At 47.9% G+C, this 23006-nt stretch overlaps 6 protein-coding genes across 8 annotated transcripts; 4 read left to right on the forward strand and 2 right to left on the reverse strand.

Moving 5' to 3' along the window:
• The first annotated feature begins 161 nt into the window (after positions 1 to 161).
• On the forward strand, positions 162 to 7370 carry LOC117139461 (choline-phosphate cytidylyltransferase A). The gene is made up of 4 exons (XM_033301773.1): positions 162 to 398; positions 4826 to 5400; positions 5614 to 5937; positions 6001 to 7370. The coding sequence occupies exons 2-4, from the start codon at positions 4906 to 4908 to the stop codon at positions 6754 to 6756; spliced, it is 1575 nt and encodes a 524-aa protein (XP_033157664.1). The 5' UTR covers positions 162 to 398; positions 4826 to 4905; the 3' UTR covers positions 6757 to 7370.
• Positions 7371 to 7456: 86 nt separating this feature from the next.
• Positions 7457 to 9485, forward strand: LOC117139463 (choline-phosphate cytidylyltransferase A). The gene is made up of 3 exons (XM_033301775.1): positions 7457 to 8136; positions 8200 to 8523; positions 8588 to 9485. Exons 1-3 carry the CDS (start codon positions 8023 to 8025, stop codon positions 9293 to 9295), a joined length of 1146 nt encoding a protein of 381 aa, XP_033157666.1. The 5' UTR covers positions 7457 to 8022; the 3' UTR covers positions 9296 to 9485.
• Positions 9470 to 12575, reverse strand: LOC117139460 (RING finger protein 10). The gene is made up of 4 exons (XM_033301772.1): positions 11888 to 12575; positions 10371 to 11813; positions 10162 to 10316; positions 9470 to 10104 (listed from the first exon to the last, which is right to left on the reverse strand). The coding sequence occupies exons 1-4, from the start codon at positions 11979 to 11981 to the stop codon at positions 9670 to 9672; spliced, it is 2127 nt and encodes a 708-aa protein (XP_033157663.1). The 5' UTR covers positions 11982 to 12575; the 3' UTR covers positions 9470 to 9669.
• A 259-nt stretch (positions 12576 to 12834) lies between these two features.
• LOC117139465 (peroxisome biogenesis factor 10) lies at positions 12835 to 13967 on the forward strand. Its single transcript, XM_033301776.1, has 2 exons — positions 12835 to 13200; positions 13255 to 13967. The coding sequence occupies exons 1-2, from the start codon at positions 12928 to 12930 to the stop codon at positions 13879 to 13881; spliced, it is 900 nt and encodes a 299-aa protein (XP_033157667.1). The 5' UTR covers positions 12835 to 12927; the 3' UTR covers positions 13882 to 13967.
• An 80-nt stretch (positions 13968 to 14047) lies between these two features.
• LOC117139459 lies at positions 14048 to 22764 on the reverse strand. 3 transcript variants are annotated; one of them, XM_033301770.1, is made up of 4 exons: positions 22533 to 22764; positions 22312 to 22424; positions 18079 to 18384; positions 14048 to 17107 (listed from the first exon to the last, which is right to left on the reverse strand). In XM_033301770.1, exons 3-4 carry the CDS (start codon positions 18219 to 18221, stop codon positions 14290 to 14292), a joined length of 2961 nt encoding a protein of 986 aa, XP_033157661.1. In that variant the 5' UTR covers positions 18222 to 18384; positions 22312 to 22424; positions 22533 to 22764; the 3' UTR covers positions 14048 to 14289. The 3 variants fall into 3 exon arrangements, with proteins under 3 accessions (XP_033157661.1, XP_033157660.1, XP_033157662.1); XM_033301769.1 differs by lacking the exon at positions 22312 to 22424 and having other exon boundaries at positions 22533 to 22763; XM_033301771.1 differs by lacking the exons at positions 22312 to 22424; positions 22533 to 22764 and adding an exon at positions 19832 to 20012.
• On the forward strand, positions 19484 to 21854 carry LOC117139462 (B-cell CLL/lymphoma 9 protein). The gene is made up of 2 exons (XM_033301774.1): positions 19484 to 19668; positions 20261 to 21854. Exons 1-2 carry the CDS (start codon positions 19654 to 19656, stop codon positions 21611 to 21613), a joined length of 1368 nt encoding a protein of 455 aa, XP_033157665.1. The 5' UTR covers positions 19484 to 19653; the 3' UTR covers positions 21614 to 21854.
• Positions 22765 to 23006: the final 242 nt, after the last annotated feature.

The following is a 23006-nucleotide window of genomic DNA, read 5'->3' on the forward strand; positions in this document are numbered from 1 at the left end:
TAAAATTTATTAGATTCTAAAAATTTTTAAATTGAATTTCATTGAATCTTTAAACTATTTCGATAACTGTTTAAAGTTCATTCATTCCACGACCCAAAACCGTGACAGTATTCGATAAGATATCGGTCCCCCCAGGCATCATCGATGGTATCGAAATGGAACTGAGTGCGCTTCCACCTCTAAGAACTTTTGTTCCCTAGCGTTATTCGAAATTGTGTTTGTGCCCGACGAACAACAAACGAATTGTTAACAGGCCGAGTGGAGTGACTTGTGGTCCGCGTTTCGTGTGTGTGTCATTCCAGCCGAAAACCAAGATTTGCTTCGACAAGCTGTGAAAAGAAGGGAGCAGCTCCAATCGATAATCGAAAGAACCGTTCCGAGTTGGAAGAAATTGGAAAGTAAGTGGAGAGTGGAAACTATTTTGGTTCGGTGCGTTTTTTCAATGCGGGTCTCTGGGAAATGCAGACACATTCACGGTTCCGAGCGGATGACGTGAGCAGAAGGGAGAGAGAGCGAAAGCTTGTTCTCTTTCTTTTCTTCAGAGGCCGAATGTGCGTTTTGGATTCTGGCTCCTCAAGGCTTGTTTACATAATCACCGTCTCCTGCTCTGCTCTGCTCTGTTTATTCCCCGCGACGAACAGCTGCTGCCCTGCCACCGCTTATCGATTTTTTCCGTCTCGCTTTTTGCAGCCGGCAAGACGACGCCATTAATTGGCCGTCGCCACGTCATGCTTGTCGTATGATTTTTCGCGTCGGAACTTGCAGCAGGTGAACACCCGCCTCCACGCCTCCCCTCTCTCTATGTCGCTGACAACATCTCGCTCGATGACGCGTCATTTTGGTGCCGTACTTTGCCCTGCGATCGTACGATTTCCCCAGCGGCAGCGTCATTCCAATGGGGCAAGTGTTAGTCACGCTACGTGCTCCACTTTCCCAAGCGCCTTTTTACCGTTGCGTTGCGTGGTCGCTCTTTTCCAGCCAAACACAACAGAGTGGCGGAGAGCGAGAGAGTGCACGCGCGTGTTTGGAGAGATCACACGCACTATCAGAGTCAGCTGTTTCGGCTGCTCAATGAAATTCGTATTCGGTGCGTAGGTGACTGAGAAAAAGAGACGGACATATACATATTTATATATGTACAACATAGTGGGCATTGTGCAATTCTTCTAGACAATCTTATCTCCCGCCTTGGAGCCCTAAAGCACTGTAAATGCTAAGTAGGGTGCCCAGAAAAACGTGCCAGTGGGTAAACTACAGTTCCTACTCCCAGACCGATAGTTCCCAGAGCATTCTCGCACGTAACATCCGAAAATCACAGTTGACGTCAACTGATTTTTTCGGCGTATTCCATTAAGTCCATTAGTGATAAGCCCACGCCCCAAGGTTATCAATGCAAATTGCTTGTGTGTACTATTGGAGTACACCCCACGATCAGTCTATAATTGTCCACCGATCGCAGCTTATCAATGGCGAAAGCACTCGTACGCGCGCAGATTTGAATAAACCCGAGGTAGTCTTTGATACTCAGTGGGTTTGGGCTCACTCCCAGAACTGTACTTTCGACCTTTAGCTGTTGGCCAAAAGCGAACGAACAGCCGAAAGCCAAACTCCAAAATCATCTCTTACTTTACCGTGAGATTCGCCAAAGTTCTTTGGCCTTTTAGGAAGTGTTAGCCCAGAACTACACGGTGTTTGGTCCAAAGAGTGAAAAACAATAGTTAATTGTATTAAAATATGTTATTATCTCCTCACGCTTCCCGCATGATCTAATTTTATTTGTCGTACCGAGTGATCTGAACACATCCGGTTTACTTAGTGACATGAAAAACGTAACTAAATAATTATATCAACCATTAAGGGTCAATTACGGTTACATTTTTAAAACGACTAGCTTTTGTTCTTAGTGTAAATTTTTCATTTGTGTTTGTTGAGTGCTTTTGAGATAATGGAAGTGGTTCCAAGGATTTTGTTTAGTTGAGAATACTATTAAGCAGCACCTTATGGCCAGCTTCTTCACAAAAAACTATATTATAGATTTAAGAACATGGCTTCTACTATGTATTGTATATGATTGAAGTAGTAGCAGATAATCACGCGATTTCATTATGATCTTGCTCGTACTTCCACAAATTCCCAAATCGCAGGGTTCGCCTGACCTCCGTCTGAAGAAAATACGTACGATGTGTAGTCCGTAGAAGTGTATTATAATGAAATAAGCCCGTGCTGATAGCGAACTTTGTCCGCCATCCGTTTCGCCAGGCTGGCAAAGATCGGGCGGTGCGATTATCATACATGCAGGGTGTTTGCCGAGTGCTAACCATAATTAAAGGCGAATTTGTCTTATCGCTGGAAACAGTGAAACACGGCTCGTTTCCGCCAAACGCATTTATCGTGTTTCCAGATACCCGCGATTCGCGATTCGAGTGCAGCGGAAGCGACCGTCAGGCGCAGAAATATTGTTCTTCTCCGAGATAAGTTAGCATGGGAATCTTATCTCTCACCTGCTTTTAGTGCCCGGCAATTTGGGAATCGATTTTACGGGTTCCACACTTGTCCACTTCAAATGGAAATCTCCCCCGGTTTTGTTTACGTTTGGATTCGCTTCAATGGAGGTGGCTCTTCGTCACCACAGTTTAAAAGCCAAAGTCATACAGTAGGCACTCGCCAGTGAGATTAGATTATGTTTGGCTTGCTTTGCTGTTTCTTAAGATATTTGTTTCCAAAAATCATCGTGATAACAATTGATTTATTATCGCGCGTTGTTAAATCACTAATATTTTTAATCTAAACTGATGTGCCAGTAGTGATTTAAAAAAAGAAACTACTAGTGTCGTCAAGCTGGGAATTGTGAGTCACTACTGCTTTTTCGAAAATAAAGGAACTTCTAATAATTATTAGATAAGGCAATCAACGAAACAACATAACTTTTGTCATTATTCATATTTTCATGCATTTGAAGAACTGAAAGGTTTCTTATAGCGAGCAGTGACTGTAGATCGTACGACTTTGACTTGTGACGTACGACAGCTGAAGATTGCGAAAGGTGGCCGAAATTCGACTTGGCAACAGAATTAGCATGTCTACGGGGAAGGTACAATAAATTCGTTCAATTCCAAACAACGCTTACATCAGATCCGAAATTATTCAGATAATCTCTCTTCTCGGATTTTATTTTTATGGCTTGAACTTGAACTGAAAGCGGCTGCCAAGTGACTCACTTCTCTTGAACGCAAACCTTGAACACTTCTCCCAAAAACAAGCACTCTGCTCCCCTTTGGAGTCGCCAGGAGGGGCTCCTCCAGATAGGGTATAGAAATCTCTGACGTATTCCCAATGCCAAGAAATATGCCGACGCTATCCACACACATAGATACATATGTAAATAGGCATGTGTGCCACTATGAATAAACATGGGAAATCGTCTACCTAAAATTATTGTTAGCCACGCACGAGACAGCTGACCGCACAGTGGGCCTATTTACAATATTATCGAACAAAGCATTTAAAAAATGAGGAATTTCTACTTTTCAAATATGTAGTTCCAAGCAAATGCCCCAAAATACGCAATGCTACCTACTTAAGTACATATGTGCACATATGACGATCTTGTTTAATTATTTCGCACGCAGCATCGATGTTTTTTGGCACAAAAACTGATTTAGAACGACCTTCGGGAAATTCGTCATTGAAAATTCCCGGTAGCTGAAATATGTATATATGACTTAATTCGTTATTCACTAGGGATTCGCCCAAGTGAAACTTCCTGCGTGCTGCTTTTGCTGGGTGTGCCATGGAGCACGAGAGGATTGGCACCCAGCTCTCGGGCGGGATTGGGTCATCGTGTCCGGCTCACGTGTTCCGTCTGCACTTGTTTACGTAAAGTGCAGAGCCACTCGGAACTAGTTCTGCGCCCAGTTGGTCGCCCACCCTGCTCTGCTGCCCCCCAGCGCTTCACTTGCTCATCATCCCGCTCCTCTCGAGAGCACTACGTGGTTCTGGCTGTCTATTATTACCGACACCGAGCCGTGTTGTTGTTTACCCGCCGATGTGGTCGCTGTTTCAGTTGCGCTTTTTTTTCTGCGGAATTTCTCTGGTGCGATGCGCGTGGCGAATTGAATCGGCCATTTGGCAATTAAAACTGAAATCGATTTGGCCGTGGCTCAACTTCGAAGAAAAGGGGCGTGGCTGGGGGCGCGGGGTCAGGTGTCACGTGTCGTCAGCGCAAAACAGTCAGAACTACTGCCACCCGAGTCATAAATATTTGGGTTAATAAAAAGGGAATATCTGATTACATAAAAAATGGTTTCACAAGAAAGTAATTTTCCAGCGCAAATTTAATTAGCAGCGCGAATGTGTAATATATTTTTGCTTATGCACCAGTGCATAAAATGGTATTTCAAAAATAACTTTGTTTATTTCGAATTGTTTACTGCTTTATTGGATTTTATTTATAAATTGCTTGGTAAACAAGTGCATATGTGTAGATGAAACTAAACAAAAATGCAACTTGTGTTGGTTCATTAAAGTAAAATTGGTATTCCTTTTTAAGAAAACTAATTAACCCATTGGCTAAAAGTTACTAGTTATAGTGGTGGAAAAAATGGCAAAGGGGAAGCCCCTAATTTTAATAAAATCCAACGAATGAGGAAATTTGATAAATGATGCTTGCAACTACATATAAACAAAACGCAAAGCTAACCAAATTCAAAGAAAAACTTTCTAATTTCATAAGACTAAATGTGATGTAAAGAAACGTAACACACAAAATATGGGAAAGAAATGTAGAGCATTAATAGTAACCAATCTGTTTCTCGATCTCTTCCAGCTGAAAGTCAATTGAATCTCTGTTCCTCCGTCACCGCGTCGCGAAGCCGTTAAAACTGCCGCTCCCAAACATTCGCTGCGATGGCCACCTCATCGATACTCGCCAAAAGCACAATTAACAGCACATCGCCACCGGCCACGCCCAGCAGCAGCGCCTCCCCCGGCTCCACACTGACCACCCGGAAGCGGACCTACGAGATAGCCATTGCCATGCCCTCGTCCACCGCCTCCAGCAGCGCCACAAAGGTATCGGAAGTCCAGGATCAGCGCACAAACAGCCCCGGCAAGTCCAAGAGCCGGCCCGGCCAACTGGAGAGCGTCCTGGTGGTCGGCGAGGGAGCCAGCGAGCCCACTACCTCGGCCACCACCCTGCGGGACAGCACACGCACCATCTCACAGAGCGACGCCGACGATGGCGGCGAAGCAGCGGCCGCCGAGGACCTGCTGCCCCCACAGTCGGATTACCTCAACGGCGTCAAGCGGAAGTACGTCCCGCAGCAGCAGGCGTCGCCGAATCACCGGGTGGTGCCCGCATCCACCTCGCAGCAATTCTTCAGCGGAGCCTCCGATTTTGCTGTAAGTAGTCAAGAACATATTTAATAAGTTAGGATGCAAAGATTAGTCTAAATAGTAGCTCAATCGTAGTAGCTGAACTCATTTGAAATCGATGTTCGAGTAAAAGTCGTATATTTCCGACGATGTGTGATAAGATTGAGAAGGAATGTGTAGGCTAAGGACCCAATCGTCCAGTTGATTATCCCAACTAATCGGGAACTTTTCTTCCTGCAGACAATTTGCAAGCCGGCGCCCTATTCTCACGACGAGGAGGCCATGCTGGAGCGGGATAGGTGTGACTACACTCAGAGGATCACCTACCAAATGGCCCGATCCGGACAGACGACCCGCAGGGTGAGGGTCTACGCCGATGGCATCTACGATCTGTTCCACCAGGGCCACGCCCGCCAACTAATGCAGGCCAAGAATATCTTTCCCAACGTGTACCTAATTGTGGGCGTGTGCAACGATGAGCTCACCCACCGCATGAAGGGTCGCACCGTGATGAATGGCTTCGAGCGATACGAGGGAGTGCGTCACTGCCGCTATGTGGACGAGGTATGTTCTGCCCGGCACTGATTAGAGATCTATCGGTCTATAGCATCTTACTCTGTCTTGCAGATCGTCCAGAATGCGCCATGGACTCTGTCCGATGAATTCATCGCCGACAACAAAATCGACTTTGTGGCCCACGACGACATTCCGTATGTAACCGATGGCATGGATGACATCTATGCTCCTCTCAAGGCGCGCGGCATGTTCGTGGCCACGGAGCGCACTGAGGGCGTGTCCACCTCGGACATCGTGGCCCGGATCGTCAAGGATTACGATCTGTATGTGCGTCGTAATCTGGCCAGAGGCTATTCGGCCAAGGAACTCAACGTGTCGTTCCTGTCCGAGAAGAAGTTCCGGCTGCAGAACAAGATGGACGAGCTGAAGTCGCGCGGCAAGCGCGAGCTGAGCAAGGTGAAGGTGGACATCATCACCAAGTGGGAGGAGAAGTCGCGCGAGTTCATCGACACCTTCCTGCTGCTGTTCGGACGTGAGAACCTGAATCACTTGTGGAACGAGTCGAAGGGCAAGCTTCTGCAGGCACTCAGTCCGCCGGGCAGCCCGTCGGGATCCGTGAACGGTGATGACACGGAGGGCGGCGAGGACTACAGCGAAACTATTGACGAGTACTTGGAAATGGCCGAGAAGTTGAGTGGGGGCAGCGGTAGCGGCAGCAGTGGATCGCTGAACGGCAAACAGAGGCCGAAGCAGAAGCGCTCCTCGCTGGCCCGCCGCAGTTACCAGAGTCTGCAGAGCCGATCACCCGACCTGGAGGCGGATGGGGACGAGGATGCGGATGCGGAGTACGAGCGGCGCAGCGATTGATTCTAGTGCGGGCCAGCCCGATCTTTTCTTCTTCTCTTAATGTCTTTGATGCTATTGTAAATGGACTTGTTTGCAACTAGTTCGACGGCACACTATAGATGCCCCAGGATCGCCACGCAGGCTCCACGAACACACACTTATATTTACTCTAGCCCTAAGTGGTACTGTAATCCCAATGTTTTAGTTGGCACTCGTTCTCCTCCTTCCTCAACTCCACCTGCCCATCTCCATCTGTGAGAATCGAGGGAATCCTGTAGCTAATTCAGTTGTGTGTGTGGAACAAGCAACCACCAACGCGGAAAAGACTCATTTTTGTATTAGGCACTCGGCGGACTGTGCACGAAATGAATCGGCAGTGGCGGCAGATTCAGGTGCCGAAAATATCTAGAAATATTTATATTAAATTATTTCGCATAACATTAAACTAAGTTAACACACCGCAACCAGAACACCAACCAATATAGAGAAATCCAAACAAATTACGAAATACATTCGGAAAATGCAAAAAATAAAACAAGTAATTAGTAACAGTTGGCAATAGCGGAACTATTGCAAATGCTTTGTTAAATATTTTTTGAAAAATAAACATTGAATCGAAAGGAAATAGAAGTAAAGCGAGTGGCTTGTGAATCAGTTTTGCTATCTCATACGTTTATCCAGCAATTGCGCATCCGATTCAGCAGCCATCCATGGCACTGGTGGAATTCTTGAGCGCCAGCCACTGATGATGATGAAACCGTTTGCCTTGATTGGACACCCATTCCCTCGCAATTAGCTGCCCATTCACCGGCTGGAAGCGGTTCACTGATTTGTTTAATGGCGCTGCGGTTTATATATAGATGCGCGCCCATCGCCTGATCGAATCGGCGGACCCGTGCCAAGTCAGGCGACCGACCCGTTGCTTCCTATTTGCTTGCGCCTCAATTTGCGGCAATTGAAGATGAGCGATGAATCCGAGCCAGAGGCTTGGGCCTGAGACTGCGACGGCGACTAGAGCCGCCTCCAAGTCGTGTGCCTCGCCAGCCGCTGGACTCAATTGTATTGATTCGCCACCAGTTGCCGCCAATTTATTCTGATCGCAGCTAGTGCGCAGTTGGGGGCATCTCTCGCTCAAAGTCTCGGACTCAATCCCCGACAGAGTAGGCCTAGAGGGTTATGCCGGTTCCGTCTCAATTTATGTAATCAGTCGTCCGGACGAAATCCCCTTGAGCGGACCACTAGTGCTGTACTTAGTTGTGTATACTCGTACATATATTTTTATAAGCAATGGACAGAATGCCCGAAGAGGACGACGTATCCCCAGTGTCGACGGCTCCTGTCACGCCGACACCGCCGCCGGAGTTTAAGATGCTACCGCTCTTTATGGACTTTGAGGATTTTGTAAGCCTACTCAGAGGAACAGGAGCTGCCACATACTAATCTCTCTTCCCCAAACGCCACCAGAGCATTTGCCAGCCTGCGCCTTTCTCGTACGATGACAAGGCCATGCTGGAGCTCGAGAGATGCGACTACACACAGAGGATCACCTATCATATGGCCAGAGCTGGGAAGACGACGCGCAGGGTGCGGGTCTATGCAGATGGCATATATGATCTGTTCCACCAGGGCCATGCCCGCCAACTGATGCAGGCCAAGAATGTGTTTCCCAACGTCTATCTCATCGTGGGCGTGTGCAATGATGAGCTGACCCTCAGGATGAAGGGACGCACGGTCATGAATGGATTCGAGCGCTACGAGGGAGTGCGTCACTGCCGCTACGTGGATGAGGTAAGTGTTCAATGGAAGAAATCAAATGTTTCTTTACACTCTTGGTTCCATTCCTTATCACAAGATCGTTCCGAATGCTCCGTGGACGCTAAATGAGGAGTTTATCGAGGAGCACAAGATCGACTTTGTGGCCCACGATGACATACCCTATGGAGCTGGCGGAGTCAACGACATATATGCTCCACTCAAAGCGAAGGGAATGTTCGTGGCCACGGAGCGCACTGAGGGCGTGTCCACGTCGGACATTGTGGCCCGAATCGTGAAGGACTACGACGTATATGTGCGCAGGAATCTGGCCAGAGGCTACTCAGCCAAGGAGCTCAACGTCTCCTTTCTCTCCGAGAAGAAATTCCGTCTGCAGAACAAGATGGACGAGCTGAAGACACGAGGCAAGCGGGAGCTGACCAAAGTCAAGGTTGACATCATCACCAAGTGGGAGGAGAAGTCGCGCGAGTTCATTGATGCCTTCCTGCTCCTGTTCGGCAGGGAGCGGCTTAACACCTTCTGGAACGAGTCCAAGGGCCGAATCATTCAGGCCCTCAGCCCACCAGGCAGTCCGAATGGCTCCGTAAACGGTGACGATCCAGACGCAACAGACCACTTAGACTCTGAGGATGAGTACATGGAGCTGCCACCAGACTACGGATCCGGTAGTTGCGGATCCCTTAGTCGAAAACTAAAGCGCCCTGATAAGGTGAATGCCTCAGCAAACCTCAATTACTCGGAGCAACCAGAACATAGGGATGTCGTAAACGAGCTACGCAGCGACTAGACGAATTGGGCCCTTCCTATCAATTAAAACGTTAATAAATTTGTTTGTAGTCTAATGGAACAGCGCAATAGGCACTTTTATACCTATTTAAAAGAGCTACCAGAAAAAGTATGCGCTTAAAATACATTCCGATAAATTGTGAATATTCCTTTTGGCAAGAAAGTAAAAAAGGCGTTTGTTTCATATTGTAGTTGCGTCCTTTATTGGTTATCTTATGTGTATTGTGAATATATGTTTGGTTAAATTATAGATTAGCTGAATGATTTTCCAAATCCTCTTCAATGAAAGAACAATCGCATTTGTTATTTAAAATAACGTTGAAATATTCGCATAAAAACAAAAATACAATAAATCTTGTAACTTCATCTAGCTCTTCATGGAGCTCTGTTCATGCCCGTGGCGAACAGGGGAACCATCTTCTTTCCCTTGGCCTTCTTTTGCTTCTTGGATTCCGCAGGAGCTGCTCCATTCGATTTAGCTGCTCCTACCTTTTGCTTTTTCTGGTCCAAGGCTCCAACTAAAAGTTCTCCCAGACCCCAGTGGCCCACAGATCGCTGCTCAAGGTCCTCATCACTGGTTCTTGGGACCATGACAGCCCGTGGCGGCGGTGGAGCTGAACGGCCCCAAGCGCCCACCTGAATATCCAATGACGGGCCAGCTCCTCCAGGAGAACTACTTGCAATGGTGGGCCACAACTCCTGCTTGGGACTGCCCAAAGTGACGCTGGAGTAGCGGGAACCGTGGTCCTGGTTGCTGATGTTCACGGGCACAGAACCACTGGGAGCGGGCAAAGCCTCCTCGAAACCGCACTTTAGATTAAATCACATATTAATAATTGACACTAACGGCAGGCATTGCTAACTCACAGTGGGAAACTCGTGGGAGGAGCTTAGGTCAAGGTTAGCTGCACTGGCAATAAGTTTGCCCATCTGGCGGTCATTTATCTCGTTGATGTGCTGCTCTCGTTTGCGCTCCTCGCGATCCCGACGCTGTCGCTCCTTCTTACGATGAAGAATGTCCTCTGCGGAAAAAATACATATTTGCTTAATGCTTTACATGGACCTAGTGGACTTACCCTTAAAGAGCTTGAGTATTCCTCCAGAGACCACTGGCGGCTGCAGTTCGACTTCCACAACCGAAAACTGACAAGTCAAAGGCAAGTGGCCAAGACAAGTGAACTTGCGTCGATGCTCCTCATCCATGGAGTGCTGTTCCATCTGCACGATTTGGGCTTCGATGAGTAGCGGACCCAAGTCCAAGGTGCCGTAGCAAGCCTGAAGCATCTTCACATTCAAGGGATGCAAGTAAATATTCTGTCCGTCGTTTGACTGGTAGAAATAATAGTATTTATTATGGTTGCTCGAGTAGCTAAGGCTGCTAGATGCCTCTCCCGACGAGATGGAGGCATCGTCTGACTTCTCAATATCAATCTTGGTCTCGGTTTCTAGGCAAAGTACAGGTGCCGTCTCTTCTTCATCCTCTCTGGGATCTGGTTTCTCGAGTCCCAACTTCTCGCCACGCTCCTGAAGCATCACCAGCGCTTGCTGGATAAACACATCTTCGGGACAGGAGATATCCGATTCGGCTAGCAGTTCGCAGCGCTCCCTCTCGATGATGGCGGCCACATCCATTCGCTTTGCTATTAGAAACTTCGAGTAGTGTTTAGCCTCCTCATCAGCGGACAGAAAGGGGAAACGTTCAATTGTTTCGCCCAATCCTGCAACATGCTTTTCAATGTACATTGAGCCCTTGCGGCGCCGCATCAACTGGAAGGTAATCTTTTCGCCCACTTGCAAGTCCCTCAGCTGTTCGATGGTGCAGCTCTTCAGATCTCCCGCGTGGATGGCGTCATAGCAGATCGGGCACTTGCGCCAGGTTTTGTCGCTCAGCGAAAGATAGTGCAGCAAGCAAGGCCAACAGTAGGCGTGTCCGCATCTGGTGAGCTTGGCAGCCACAGGCGGGTACAGGCAGATGGGGCATTGCAACTCCTCAGTGGTCTGTATGTTGATCTGCTCGATGTAGCTCCAATCGATGAGTGCATCCGGCGAGCCATCAACCTGAGCCTTTGCCCCCGATCTAATGACGAACTGAAAGTTGGCCTGCAGGAACTGCTCCTTGTTGTAGCGCTGCTTTCGGCCACTCAAGCCGTGGTGTTGCTGGGCCTGATGGTGATGTCCTCGCTCCAGTTCCCTGGGCACGCAGTGGAAGTTGAGCAGATGGTTCAGATTCTGCTTCTTGCTGCCCTGTGTATACACAGAGTTCAGTTCATGGTCAAAGTCACCGCTACGTGAGTAGCCGGTGGCGGAGTAGGCTAGTCGGGAGCTGCCTGAAGCCCCGTCCTGGCCACGGGGTGAAGGGAAATCGTAACCCCCTCCAAACCCGCGAGCCTTCGGACGCTTGTCCACATTGGGACGTAGCTTTGCTGGCTGCTGTGGCTGTTGTTGCTGATCGTTGCGCGGTGTGGGAACCTGATTCCTTCGACGGCTGTGTCGCTGCTTGTTGCTGTTGGTATGTAACTCTGCGGAGGAGAAGGTTGCACCTATATTAAAACCTTTTCGGGATACAAAAATAATAGGAGAATGGAGCACCCACCACTGGACTTCCTTTGCGATTCAGCAGACGAGGACTTGCCATGATGAGAGGACTGAGACTGCTTCTTGCTGCTGCTGCTGTTGTTGCTGTCCATCGTTGTGGATACTAGAGGTGCACTTGTCTTGGGGATAGGTAATAGTATGGGTGCTGGAGAGCTGCCAGTGGGCGGCTAATTGCGTCTTGCCTAGGTCTCCACACGGAGTGCGCTGAGCAAAGTATTCTCGTTGCGGATTCATGTTTACTGAGCCATGATTATCCAACGGGTACGACTAGAAATAGTACTTGCGTAATATTTCCAAAAAATCTAATGCGGCTTTTGCGAGTAACTGCAGTTAAATTCGAGGCGAAAGTACTTCTTAAGTACTTGGACTTGCGGCTCGATTCTTCTTCTCTTTCTCTAGCACTGGTTTTGTTGTTCCGTTAGTCTGTGAGCCGTAGTATTAGTAGCTGCAATCGTATTGGTGGCTGAAAAGGTGTGACGTCTGCGCTAACTGCTCTTTGCGGGTCCAAAACGGAATCTTTCCGACAATTTCCTCTTGCCAATTGCACACACACTGCCGACACACGGTCTCTGCTATCGTGGGGTTTCGATTTGACGTTTCGAAATCAACGAATTTTGATGGGAAAACCAAATATCCTTTGGTCAGGGAGAAAAAGCATCCGCGATGCCCTATAGAAAATGGCTGACTGTAAGTGTTCGAAAGTGCCTCGCAGAGAGCTGTTGGTGTGCTTTGGAATGTTCGTGATTCGTCAGAGAGAACTATCGTACAAAGTAATTATTTATAATTATGTCTCATTGGGCATTCAAATAATATCAAGAGAAATACTATTTTTAAATTAAATACTTCGTTTAATACGTTTAAAGTGACCGAAGCTGTGCTCTGTAAAATGTGCTGTTTCAAGCTGCATTACCGTTGTTCCTTGAAAGTGTCATCTCAATTAGCCAAAAGTAAAACAGCTGATTTTGTTATCTGGGCCGCACTTTGATCGGCCTTTGAATAAGATATGTTAGAATCAACATTGCAGTAACCCCCATCGACATGGACTTTCGGAACGCCCGGGCCCGGCAGCCGGAGATCGTGAGATCCGTGCAGAAGGATGCACGGTACACCAACGAGCTGGCTGAAGACTTGTCCGATGTCTTGCGCCTCACCGGTCCACGGAACTGGATAAAGTACAACCAGATGTGCAGGCTGCTGGCGGAGCTCTGTTACCACGGATTCGCCTCGGCCAATAACCTTCAGACCCTCGGCGAGGAGTACACGGGAATAATTCAGGTGGACGGAAACTACAAGCAGATTCCCAGCAGATTGGTAACTAAAGAATTCTCGAAAAGAAAACATTTGTAAACGTCGCGTATCTTCTAGTTACAACTGATTGCCATTGTCCTGGAGTTTGGAGGCGACTCCCTGTTTCAACGATTGATGCAAAAACTGGATACCTACGTGGCCAACAATGAAGAGATTCGACCCGAGGTCAAGCCGCAGCTAAAGAAGATTATTCAGAAGCTCAGGGCATCTCCCAGCTACGTAAAGGCCCTGCACAAGTCTCTATTCTACTTGGACGCCAGCAAGTACCAGCTGTCCAAGCGCACCACAGGCATCAACTACGTACTAATCCGCCACTGGCTGCAGCCGGAATTCTCTCTGTACGGCTACAAGATACTGGGCGTAATCACTTTCCTGCAGGTCACAGTTTCATTGGCCATTAGTGGATGGGATGCCTGGCGAGAGCACAAGCGCCAGCAGCTAGAATCAATAAAGCAGGCTGGAAAGAAGTTCCTGCAACGATCTTCGAGTGCAAAAGACTTAGATCCAAACACCCCACAGTGCATCCTTTGCCTGGAGCCACGTTCCAACAGCAGTTTGACTCCATGCGGCCACATCTTTTGCTGGAGCTGTCTGCTCGAGTGGCTGGAGGAGCGGGATGAGTGCCCCTTGTGCCGGGAGTCGCTGAAAAAGTCTCAAGTGATATTACTGCAAAACTATGCCTAAGATTGGATTAAGATTGCCCCTGACCTTTTATATTCATGTTATAGGAAGTATTTTTGAGTCTATGTAATATATTTTATTCATATAAATGAAACAAGTTTTATTTAATTACTCACGCTTTGTAATATTAAAAAAATATATAAATTTTCAAATTTAAATTACGTGAAGTCTTAAAAAGACTAATGAAAGGATTCACAGAAACAAAATATAATGATACATCGTTTATGTTTATAGAAGTTTCCCAAACAGTCGCTCGCTGGGTTTTGTATGCTTAAACGCATTTCTTACACGGTTTATTCGATTTATTTGAACAAGTTTATGTACATGCTGCTTATCTATATAATATTTTTGGTGTTTGGCTTAACATTATCTATTTACATTATACAATTATTTGGGTTCTAGGCCCATTGCCTAGATGATATCCAGGTAGACAGTGCGGTTGAATATCTGCTTCTTGCGACGCGATTCGTAGGCAGACCTTGCCTCCGAAGGGGACTCGAAGGCGACGCGAGTGTCGCCGGTGGGTTTGCCTTCATCATTAAAACGCCTTATGATGTCATCCGGGCTGAGCTTGTAGTCGCTGAAGAAGCGCATGATGTCCTTTAGCTCCGCCTTGAAAGGGACATTACGCATAGCCACCACGCATCCTGGCCGATTGAACTTGTCCGGGATTATGGACGTGGGAACGGGCACCGGAGAGATTGGCTTGACTTGACTCTGATTGTTGGGCGAGAGGGAGCTGCTGCTCAGAGGAGGATCTGGTCGAGCGAAGGGGTTGAAGTGCTGTTTTACGGGTGCGTTTGAGCTAGTGCTGCTGTTGTCCTCCCTTTCCAGGGATAGCGGTCGATCCTGCTGTTGCGATGGCTGATCCTGCGGCTTATCAAAGCGGCTGGGTCCTCGACGACGAGATGGCTGCGCGATGGCTTTATTTCCACCTGCGACGTCATTCGCATTGTTAGTTTCGGCTTTCCTGGGACCATTTCCTCCCGGCAGATAATCCATAAAGGGCTTTTTCATCCTATCAGCGATTTCCTGGGGCGTGATGGCCACCACTCGCAGTCCCCTTCCTCGAAAGCGTCTATTGTGGAACTCCCTGATGGCCAGTTTGCAACTGGCAGGATCACTGAACTCCACAATAAACTCGCCGGAGCTCTGGTTGCGTTCATTGAAAAGCTGTTCGATATGCTCAATGCGGAGCTGCTCGAGGGAAAACAGTTCACCCAGATCATTGGCTCTCGTAGCGTACTCGCAGTTGTGGACACGAACGAAGACATCCTCTTGGCGGGGTCGCTGGATGACACCAGCGCCTCCATTATCATTTGGATAGTTGGGTCCGTTCCCATTGGAATTACCATTATAGTTATAGTTTTTATTCATATTGAAGGGAAAGTTATTGATACTGTTTTGCTGGAGCGGCGGCATGTGGAAGGGCATGTTGCCACCGTTGACAAAGGGAGCCATCATGCTGGGACTCATGTTGGAATTAAAACTGGGTCCCATGTTCATCTGCTGCTGCTGCTGATCCTCCGCCTGGCGTCTCCTTGGATCCGCGGCGAATCTGCTGGCCTGGATCTGCTCATTCTCCTGCTGCTGCTGCATCTGTCGTCTTTGCTGATCTTTTAGGAGCTCTTCCCGCTGATCGGCTTCCTCCTTCAGCAGCTGCTCATTGGCTCTTCGTTGCTTCTCCTTGGCATTCTGCATGTCCTCCTCGCTGCTGGATTTCACCCTCAGCTGGCGGAACCCTATATAGTGCTTGCTGGTATCCTGCAGGGCGGAGTCGGCTTCAGCTTCTCTGGCAAAAAGGACAAAGGCGACGGACTCTCGTCGATTTTTCGGACTGGGGCTCAGTAGGATGTCCACAACGGTGTAGCTGGCGGAGAACATTTTCATGATATCTTGCTCAGTGGTGGTCTGTGGCAGATCCTCTATATAGAGGACATTGGTAACGGGTCTGGGCACGGGAATAGGTGCTCCACCGCCTCGTTCACTCTTCTCAACACCATTATCGCCGTGACTCCTGCTGCCGTCCTGCCCCTGGCGACTAGCACGCTCCTCCGCCAGCTCGAATTCATCGTCGCCCACGGGAACAATCTGAACCAGGCGATCCCGAAACATTGTGTTATTCCGCTGCACTGCCTTTTGGGCACTGGACACCCGAGAGAACTCCACGTAGGCCACTCCGGTGCGACTGCCGTTCACCATCATGATCTTGATGCCATTGTGCGGAATGTACAAGCCCTGGAAGTACTTGCGAATATCGCTGTACGACGTGTTTTGGCACATGCCACTCATCCGAATGTAGCAGGTGTCCGCCACAACCTGGGGCGTGCTGCCTCCGCCCGGAGAGCCACCCATGGTGGGCGACACTTTGGCCGGTGTCTGTTGCTGCTGGAGTAGCATCTGCTGCTGCTGGAAGAGCTGCGGGTACATCTGGGCATAGGGATTTACGCTGGCAAAGGCAATGGGCTCGCTCTCGGATTTCGCAGGCTGCGCTGGAGCCGCACTGCTGCTGGCCACCTGCTGCAAAGCGGCCAGTAGCTGCACACTGGTGGCACTTGGTCCGAGATTGTAGTTGTTGGTCACATTGCTGGTGGTCGCACTAGTGGTGTAGCTCTGTAGAGAGGGTATGAGCTGTGGCAGATTCAGGTTCAAGCCCATGTTGAGACCCAGCCCCACGGCTGGCAACTGATTCGGAGGTGGTTGCGCCCATGGAGATGGCAGTGCACCTCCGCCGGCAACCACTTTCAGCTCCCTTTCCTGGCTTTTATCCAACCGGTCGGAGCGACGTTTGCGACCTCGTTCCCGCTCCCGTTGACGATCGCGATCTCGCTCCCGCTCCCTATCGCTATCATCGGAACTGGAGGATCTGCTGCGACTGCGGCGACCTGTGACATCAGAGAGCGTGATCCCCGCCTGCTGTTGGTAGGTCAGAAAAGAGGGCACCGTCCCTGTGGCCACAGCCTTGCCTTGAACTTGGCCCAAAAAGCTGTTTAGGCCCCCAATAATCGGAGGCAGTGGCGCAGCTGGACCAGCCGCCTTGGCCACCGGAACGGGGACCACGACGGGCATGGGAACTGGAACCGATACTGGCGCTTGAGCGGAGGCCGCTTTCCGAGCAGTCTCAATAACCTTTTGCATCTCTGCCCGCGAGGAGAGCAGCAGGCGCACCTGGATCTCCATCAGTTTCTCGCGATCCTTCAGCATTGCGCAGCGGGCATCCTCGTCGGTGCTATTGGTTTGTAGAAATTGGGGAAAAAATCAAAGGCGAAAAATCAGGAGTGTTACATAATAAGGGGGTGGGCAATATCCCGAGCACTTTTCGAGAGTTCGGCGTGTTAAATGGCCCCATTTGTCATCAGCCAGCATTTTGGGCAGTCAAAATAATAGCACTGTGATATGTTATCTGCATCATCCACGTTCCTGCTGGAACCATTCTTGATTTGCCATAACATGAACCTAGAATCACAGACCCCTTGCATTTTATTCCATTTCAAAAGCTGGCACTCAATTTTCCCGATAAAATCTATTTACAACTAAACAACTAATTCAAAATCATCAGCAAATTCAAATTAAAAGCACAAAGGATAAAGGGTTTTTAAGAACTTGAAATGAATCTTGACTTTACTCAGCACGCTAAATATAATACAAAGAGCAAAACTAACTAAATCGTTTCGATTTAAAACCTTTTTCCATTCTGAAGCTACGACAGTCCCGTTATAATTCGAAAATATTTCGGTTTCATATACTTTGCCGTACTTACTTCGGTTACATCCAATGCCAAACATATATGTATTTAAAAAAAATGATCCACCAAAAATAGTAACATTTTCGGGTTTTGCCGCTTACTGAATTCAAATCTTTCGATATTTCATAGGGTTTTGAGATATGCATTCTGGAATACTTTTTATGAAATCCGAGTGATAAAATGGGCCATGACTAGCCCGATGACATAACTAAATGGAATGGAATACCTGAGTGGCTCGTTATTAGCGCTGATATTACCTGTTTCAGTCCATTAAACCATGAGCTATGCAAGTATTTTCTTGTGACCGTTCTTAGTGCTATTACTTTGACCGCCGCCTTAGGCACATGCAAGTTAGGAGCGTCTCTGGAGAGGCTCTGGCCCGGACCCAACTCCAGGCCGGCTGGAGCTCCGAGATTGCTAGGGGTGTACTTATAGATCAGATTGTGGCTAACTACCTGAAAGCGATGAAAGCGTCGCCCATCTCGCCGCCGATTATGTGGACACCGCCCTCGGGAATTGAGAGGCCCGAGAAGAAGTTTCGAATGTCGCGCGCATTTGCCGTCCACGGCAAGTTTTGTAACCGAATAATCACACTCATCTTGATCAATCAATTGCTTTGCTTTGATTACTTATTTATTTCGTTTCTAGTACAGACTGTCTTCACTTGCGCTCCACTTCCATTGACTGGTCGCTGGCTCCTCCGTTGGACATCAGACGCTTATCGACCTGATACTGATGCCGCTGACCGTGGATTCTTGAATCTGTAACGATAATCGCATACTTATGGAGGATTTACCAACAAAATGAAATGTCTTAAAATAAAGATTTCAGCTCAGTTCAGGGAATATAAGAGAAGAGATGCAATCCATTATAGATGTATGAATATATCACCTAACATTCAGTTAACCTTCCAATAAAGGATTATCAGCGGATTACAGAAGTTTCAACCAAAATCGTACAGAAGAATCTAGATTAAACAATTACTTGATGGAATTGATACCCTGTAGGTGCCAGGCCACATCAAAAACTTATCAACCATCTCCACATGCAATGGCAAAGTTTCAATTCTGTATTTCCTACATCACTACTTTCCAACTTGCTTGGGGGAAAAGCTGTGCTCGCTCTGCTCCTGATTAAATCTCGAGTTGATCGCTCGGTTGCACACACATTAGGCCCACAACTTCATGGATTCGCATGGCAGTTTCTCATGACAATCTGCGAGGCTGGCCAAGACAAGCGTGCGTTTTGGTATTGCGTAAGACGACCAGTTTGCAGCCAGCTAGGAGGAGCTGCTCTCCCTAGCCTCCTAACCAGAATTAAGGTCTAAATGAGATGTCTGACTTGCCGGTGCAGCTGGTGACCTTCGCACATGATCTTACCAAGGACAGGAGGCATTGGGTAGAATAGCAAACTATAAACTGTGTGGGTAGCAGCAGCCATCCCCAGGAGCTGCCACATGCTCCACGATCATTAGCCAGATTCAATTTCCTCATTAGTCGCACTCAATTATGTGCCGACGAGGCGGCTCCGCGTCCACTGGAGGATGAGGGATCAATAGTTCGGGGCTGGGGACTGGGGGCTGGCGGGAGGATCGGCGGCAACTGCTTTCCCAAAACAGTAGTGGCTGGAGAAAACTCGTTGATCGTTTTGGACGTAATGGGAAAGCTATTATGCAGCTTTAATTCAATCGGCGCTGCTAGTTGTGTGCTCTGAGCTAATGCGATTGGCTCGTTGTCGGATTGTTTGTATCTCGGTGTCAAAGACTTTAGATATCCAGAGCCGGGGAGCTACAGGAAACCCAAACCGAAACTCCACTCCTTCCGCCTGGCTATATAAAAAGCATTGTTGCCATCTCGGCCGGCAGTAGGAAATTCGAATTGACCGCGTTACCGTCACCGTCACCGTCTCCTTCTCCGCCGCAGTCGGCCGTCATTGATCCTCGTCACAACTATCATCGCATCGCATTGCTCACTTCATCGAAACGATCGGATCATTTGATTGATCGATCGCATGTGCGAAGGATTACAGCGATGAGAAGCTCGACAGTGAGTGATCGATGTGCATGGGATTATTACCCTTAAAAGTGTGCCATGAACAGAAGTAGTGCTTTGGCAGTGATTTCGAGCATATCCTTGGACTACATGCTAATCGATCGATTATACATAACTGGGTTTTTAACAACACGTTTGATTCACAAGAGCAACTTACTGTTCGATTTCTGATCGGGTCTTCACTTGAACCAAACAATCTTCATCTCTTACTTATCCATGACCAATAGACTTTGCTTGCAGTGCCATCCAGTTGAAATACGAGATTCAATCTTTATTACCGCTGATTTATTCCAAACTCTGTTTATAACACATATATATGAATAACATGCAGACCACCACTGCAATACACAATTTAAAACTTGATTATTTCCTTGGATCGCTTGATTAACTTACCAACATCACTCGATTAGAGATCTAAATAGACGGGCCTTAGATTAGTATTAGATTAAGACCCCAATCACAAAATAAACTAACAATCCCTTATTAAATTATTCAAGATGATAACAGCTTGTTTCCCCAAAACTTGGATTCAAAAACGAAAGAGTGCAAATGAAGATAATTATAACTGAAAAACCAAATTTCCCAGATTGCCCGCTTTCACACAATGGCCGCGTTGGGCCTACTGCTGCTGGTGGGCGTGCACGGAGCCACGATAATCAGCATCAAGTACCCGGAGAAGCCCGCCGTGGAGCCGCAGCCGGCCAAGAGGGATCTCAGCCTGAGCTACGCAGCCACCAACATCGACTCCAAGGAGGGGACCCGCGTGAAGACCATCACGGTGATCAAGAATGTGGGAGGCATTTCGGCGCCCGAAGAAGCTGCGGCCCTGGGATCCTCCATCACCAGCAGCCACAACCACAAGCAGCAGCCGAAACTGATCATTGATCCCAGTCTGCACAAGAGCGAGGAGTGGGCAAGTGCTTTCCGAGACAACTTTGACTCCTACGGAGCACTGCCCGATGTGCCCGACATAGATGACCTATTCGAGTTTGTCAATCGCAAGAAGCCCGAGGGTGAGAAGAAACAGGAGGAGGTGCCCAGCCAGAAGGAGGAAAGAGTGCCGAAGGAGTTGCAAAAGCCGGCGGAGGAGACCACCACCAAGAAAGCCGGAGCCAGTGAGCAAAGCGAGGGCGGGATCGTACCCAGTGGCAACATCGATAGCGACGAGGCTGTGGTCGAGAAGATAAAGGGCGATGCCGAACTGCTGCCGCACATTAAGCAGGCCAACATCCTGCGCCTCCAGGCCGCCCACGCCCAAGCCCGCTCGGGTATACGAACCAAGGAGTCGCTGATCGCCGTCAACTACTCGACGCCCATGCATCAGGTGAGCCAGTACTTCGACAACTATGTCCAGGCGGTGCCAAATGGCTACGACTACCCAAAGCCCTGTGGCGTGCAGCCTGGCAACAGTATCCAAGTGACCACGCCCTCGGGCCGCACCTACGACATCCCGCAGAGCAACAGCAGTGGCACTGGTGGTGGCAACCACCCGTACTTGGCTCCGGAGCTCACAAAGAGGACGCAGATTCCGCCGATCACAGTGCAGCCTCCGGTGCAACAGCAGCAGCCTCAGCCTCCCAATTACTCCTCCGTGAACTCGATTGTGCCGCCTATAGTGCAACCGCAGCCTCAGGGCAATGCAAATCTTCCACAGCAGCCGCAACAGCCTCCGGTGGTGTCTCCTCCCAACGGAGGTATCCTGCCGCCTCTGGGAACGGGCGGTATCTCCACCAGCCAGCGTCCCTATGTGGCGCCCAGGCTGCGAAACAACGGCCTGGGCATCAGCAGGGCGCCCAGCACTCCGGGCCCGATTCAGATTCCCGGGCAACCTGGCCTCGTGGGTAACAATCCACAGCAGACCCCGAACTTCCGCACGAGCATTTTTGGCGGTGGCTCAAATCGTCCCAACACGCTGCGATCGCGTGGTCTAAAGTATTGAAAACTTAAACTAAGTGTACACTCGAAATTATAGTTCTTAGAGGGAGATTACAATCAAAATTGCCAATCGATGCCATCATTATCGCGGCATTTATCCATATATCATTTATAATTATAGAAATATATTTTAAAAATTGTTTGATAGCCTTAAAGTTATGTACCAATATGAAATAGTGGTATGTTTTCCGATCAAACAGCTATTAAGACTATTTAATGGTAAGCGCTATAAAACCCGATTGATATGTTGCCTTGGCAATGCTAAACAAGTCCGTTGTTGTTTTATTTTCTGCATTTTATTAGCATGATTGTTAATAAGAGATCTTTCAGTTCCTGAGTGATCCTGTCTAAATGGGTACAGGTAGTCTAATCTAGCTAAGCATTTCCAAGAAAGATTTGGTATCGGACTACCTATGAGTTTCGGTTTAAAGCCGATTCAGGTATGTTCGCTAATACAGGTATTTACTACTACCAAGAGGAAGATACTTAACTTGTGTGTATAAGTGGCACTGTATTTTTACCCCGCGGAAATATATTTACATAATGCCCTTCATCTTGAAATGGAATCTGGAACGGGGCTGCTAGTAGAACGGAGGCTAGACTGTACCCGAAGCGTAAAATATGAATTGCACACCGAAACGAAACATAGCGCAAAGAGGAATCTGCGAGTCGTTAAGCACCAATCAATACTGTTTAACATACTTTTGAGTAATTGTTTTAACCGATTTTCACTGTTTCCAGCAGTTTCTTGGTTTTTCTTCTTGCTCCCGTGCAGTGTTGTTGTTGCTGCTTCGAAGTCGTTGATGTTGAAGCATCTCCACGGGAAGAAGCAGAAGCGAAACAAACGAAGAGGAGAAGCGGAGGGGCGAGGTGTCGCTGTTTTAAGTACGAGTACTGAATTTATTCAATGAACTTTTACTCACCATGAAAACCATTCAAAACTCCACTTATTCTGGACCACCAATGCACAAAAACAGTTGGGTTTGTTTTGGCTCAATTGCTATATATTTATTTTGATTATTCCTGCTGCTGATCGGGCTGAAAAGTTTATATTTTCCTGGCAACACAAAAGTGAAATGCTGTTTTGTAATTCCTACGTTTGCGAGGGTTTGGTGACAGAAAACAACATGGCTGACTGGAAAAGTGTGACCTATAGTCGTGCAGCAAAAAAAAAAACACTCCGAAGACCACGGGCACCCTATGCGCAAAATATAAGTGGGCTTCTGAAATGCGATTTAGTTGAATGTTAAAAAACAATTCTAATCGATTAGTTAGTATATGCTGTATATTCAACACATTAAAATAACCAAACTTTTACATTTATTATCCTTTTAAATTTAAAATGGTAAATGTTGATCTTGCAAGGTTGTGCTGGAGTATTGAACAATTTCCGCATT

This window comes from Drosophila mauritiana, chromosome 3L (assembly GCF_004382145.1).
Source record: "Drosophila mauritiana strain mau12 chromosome 3L, ASM438214v1, whole genome shotgun sequence".
Lineage (NCBI taxonomy): Eukaryota > Metazoa > Arthropoda > Insecta > Diptera > Drosophilidae > Drosophila > Drosophila mauritiana.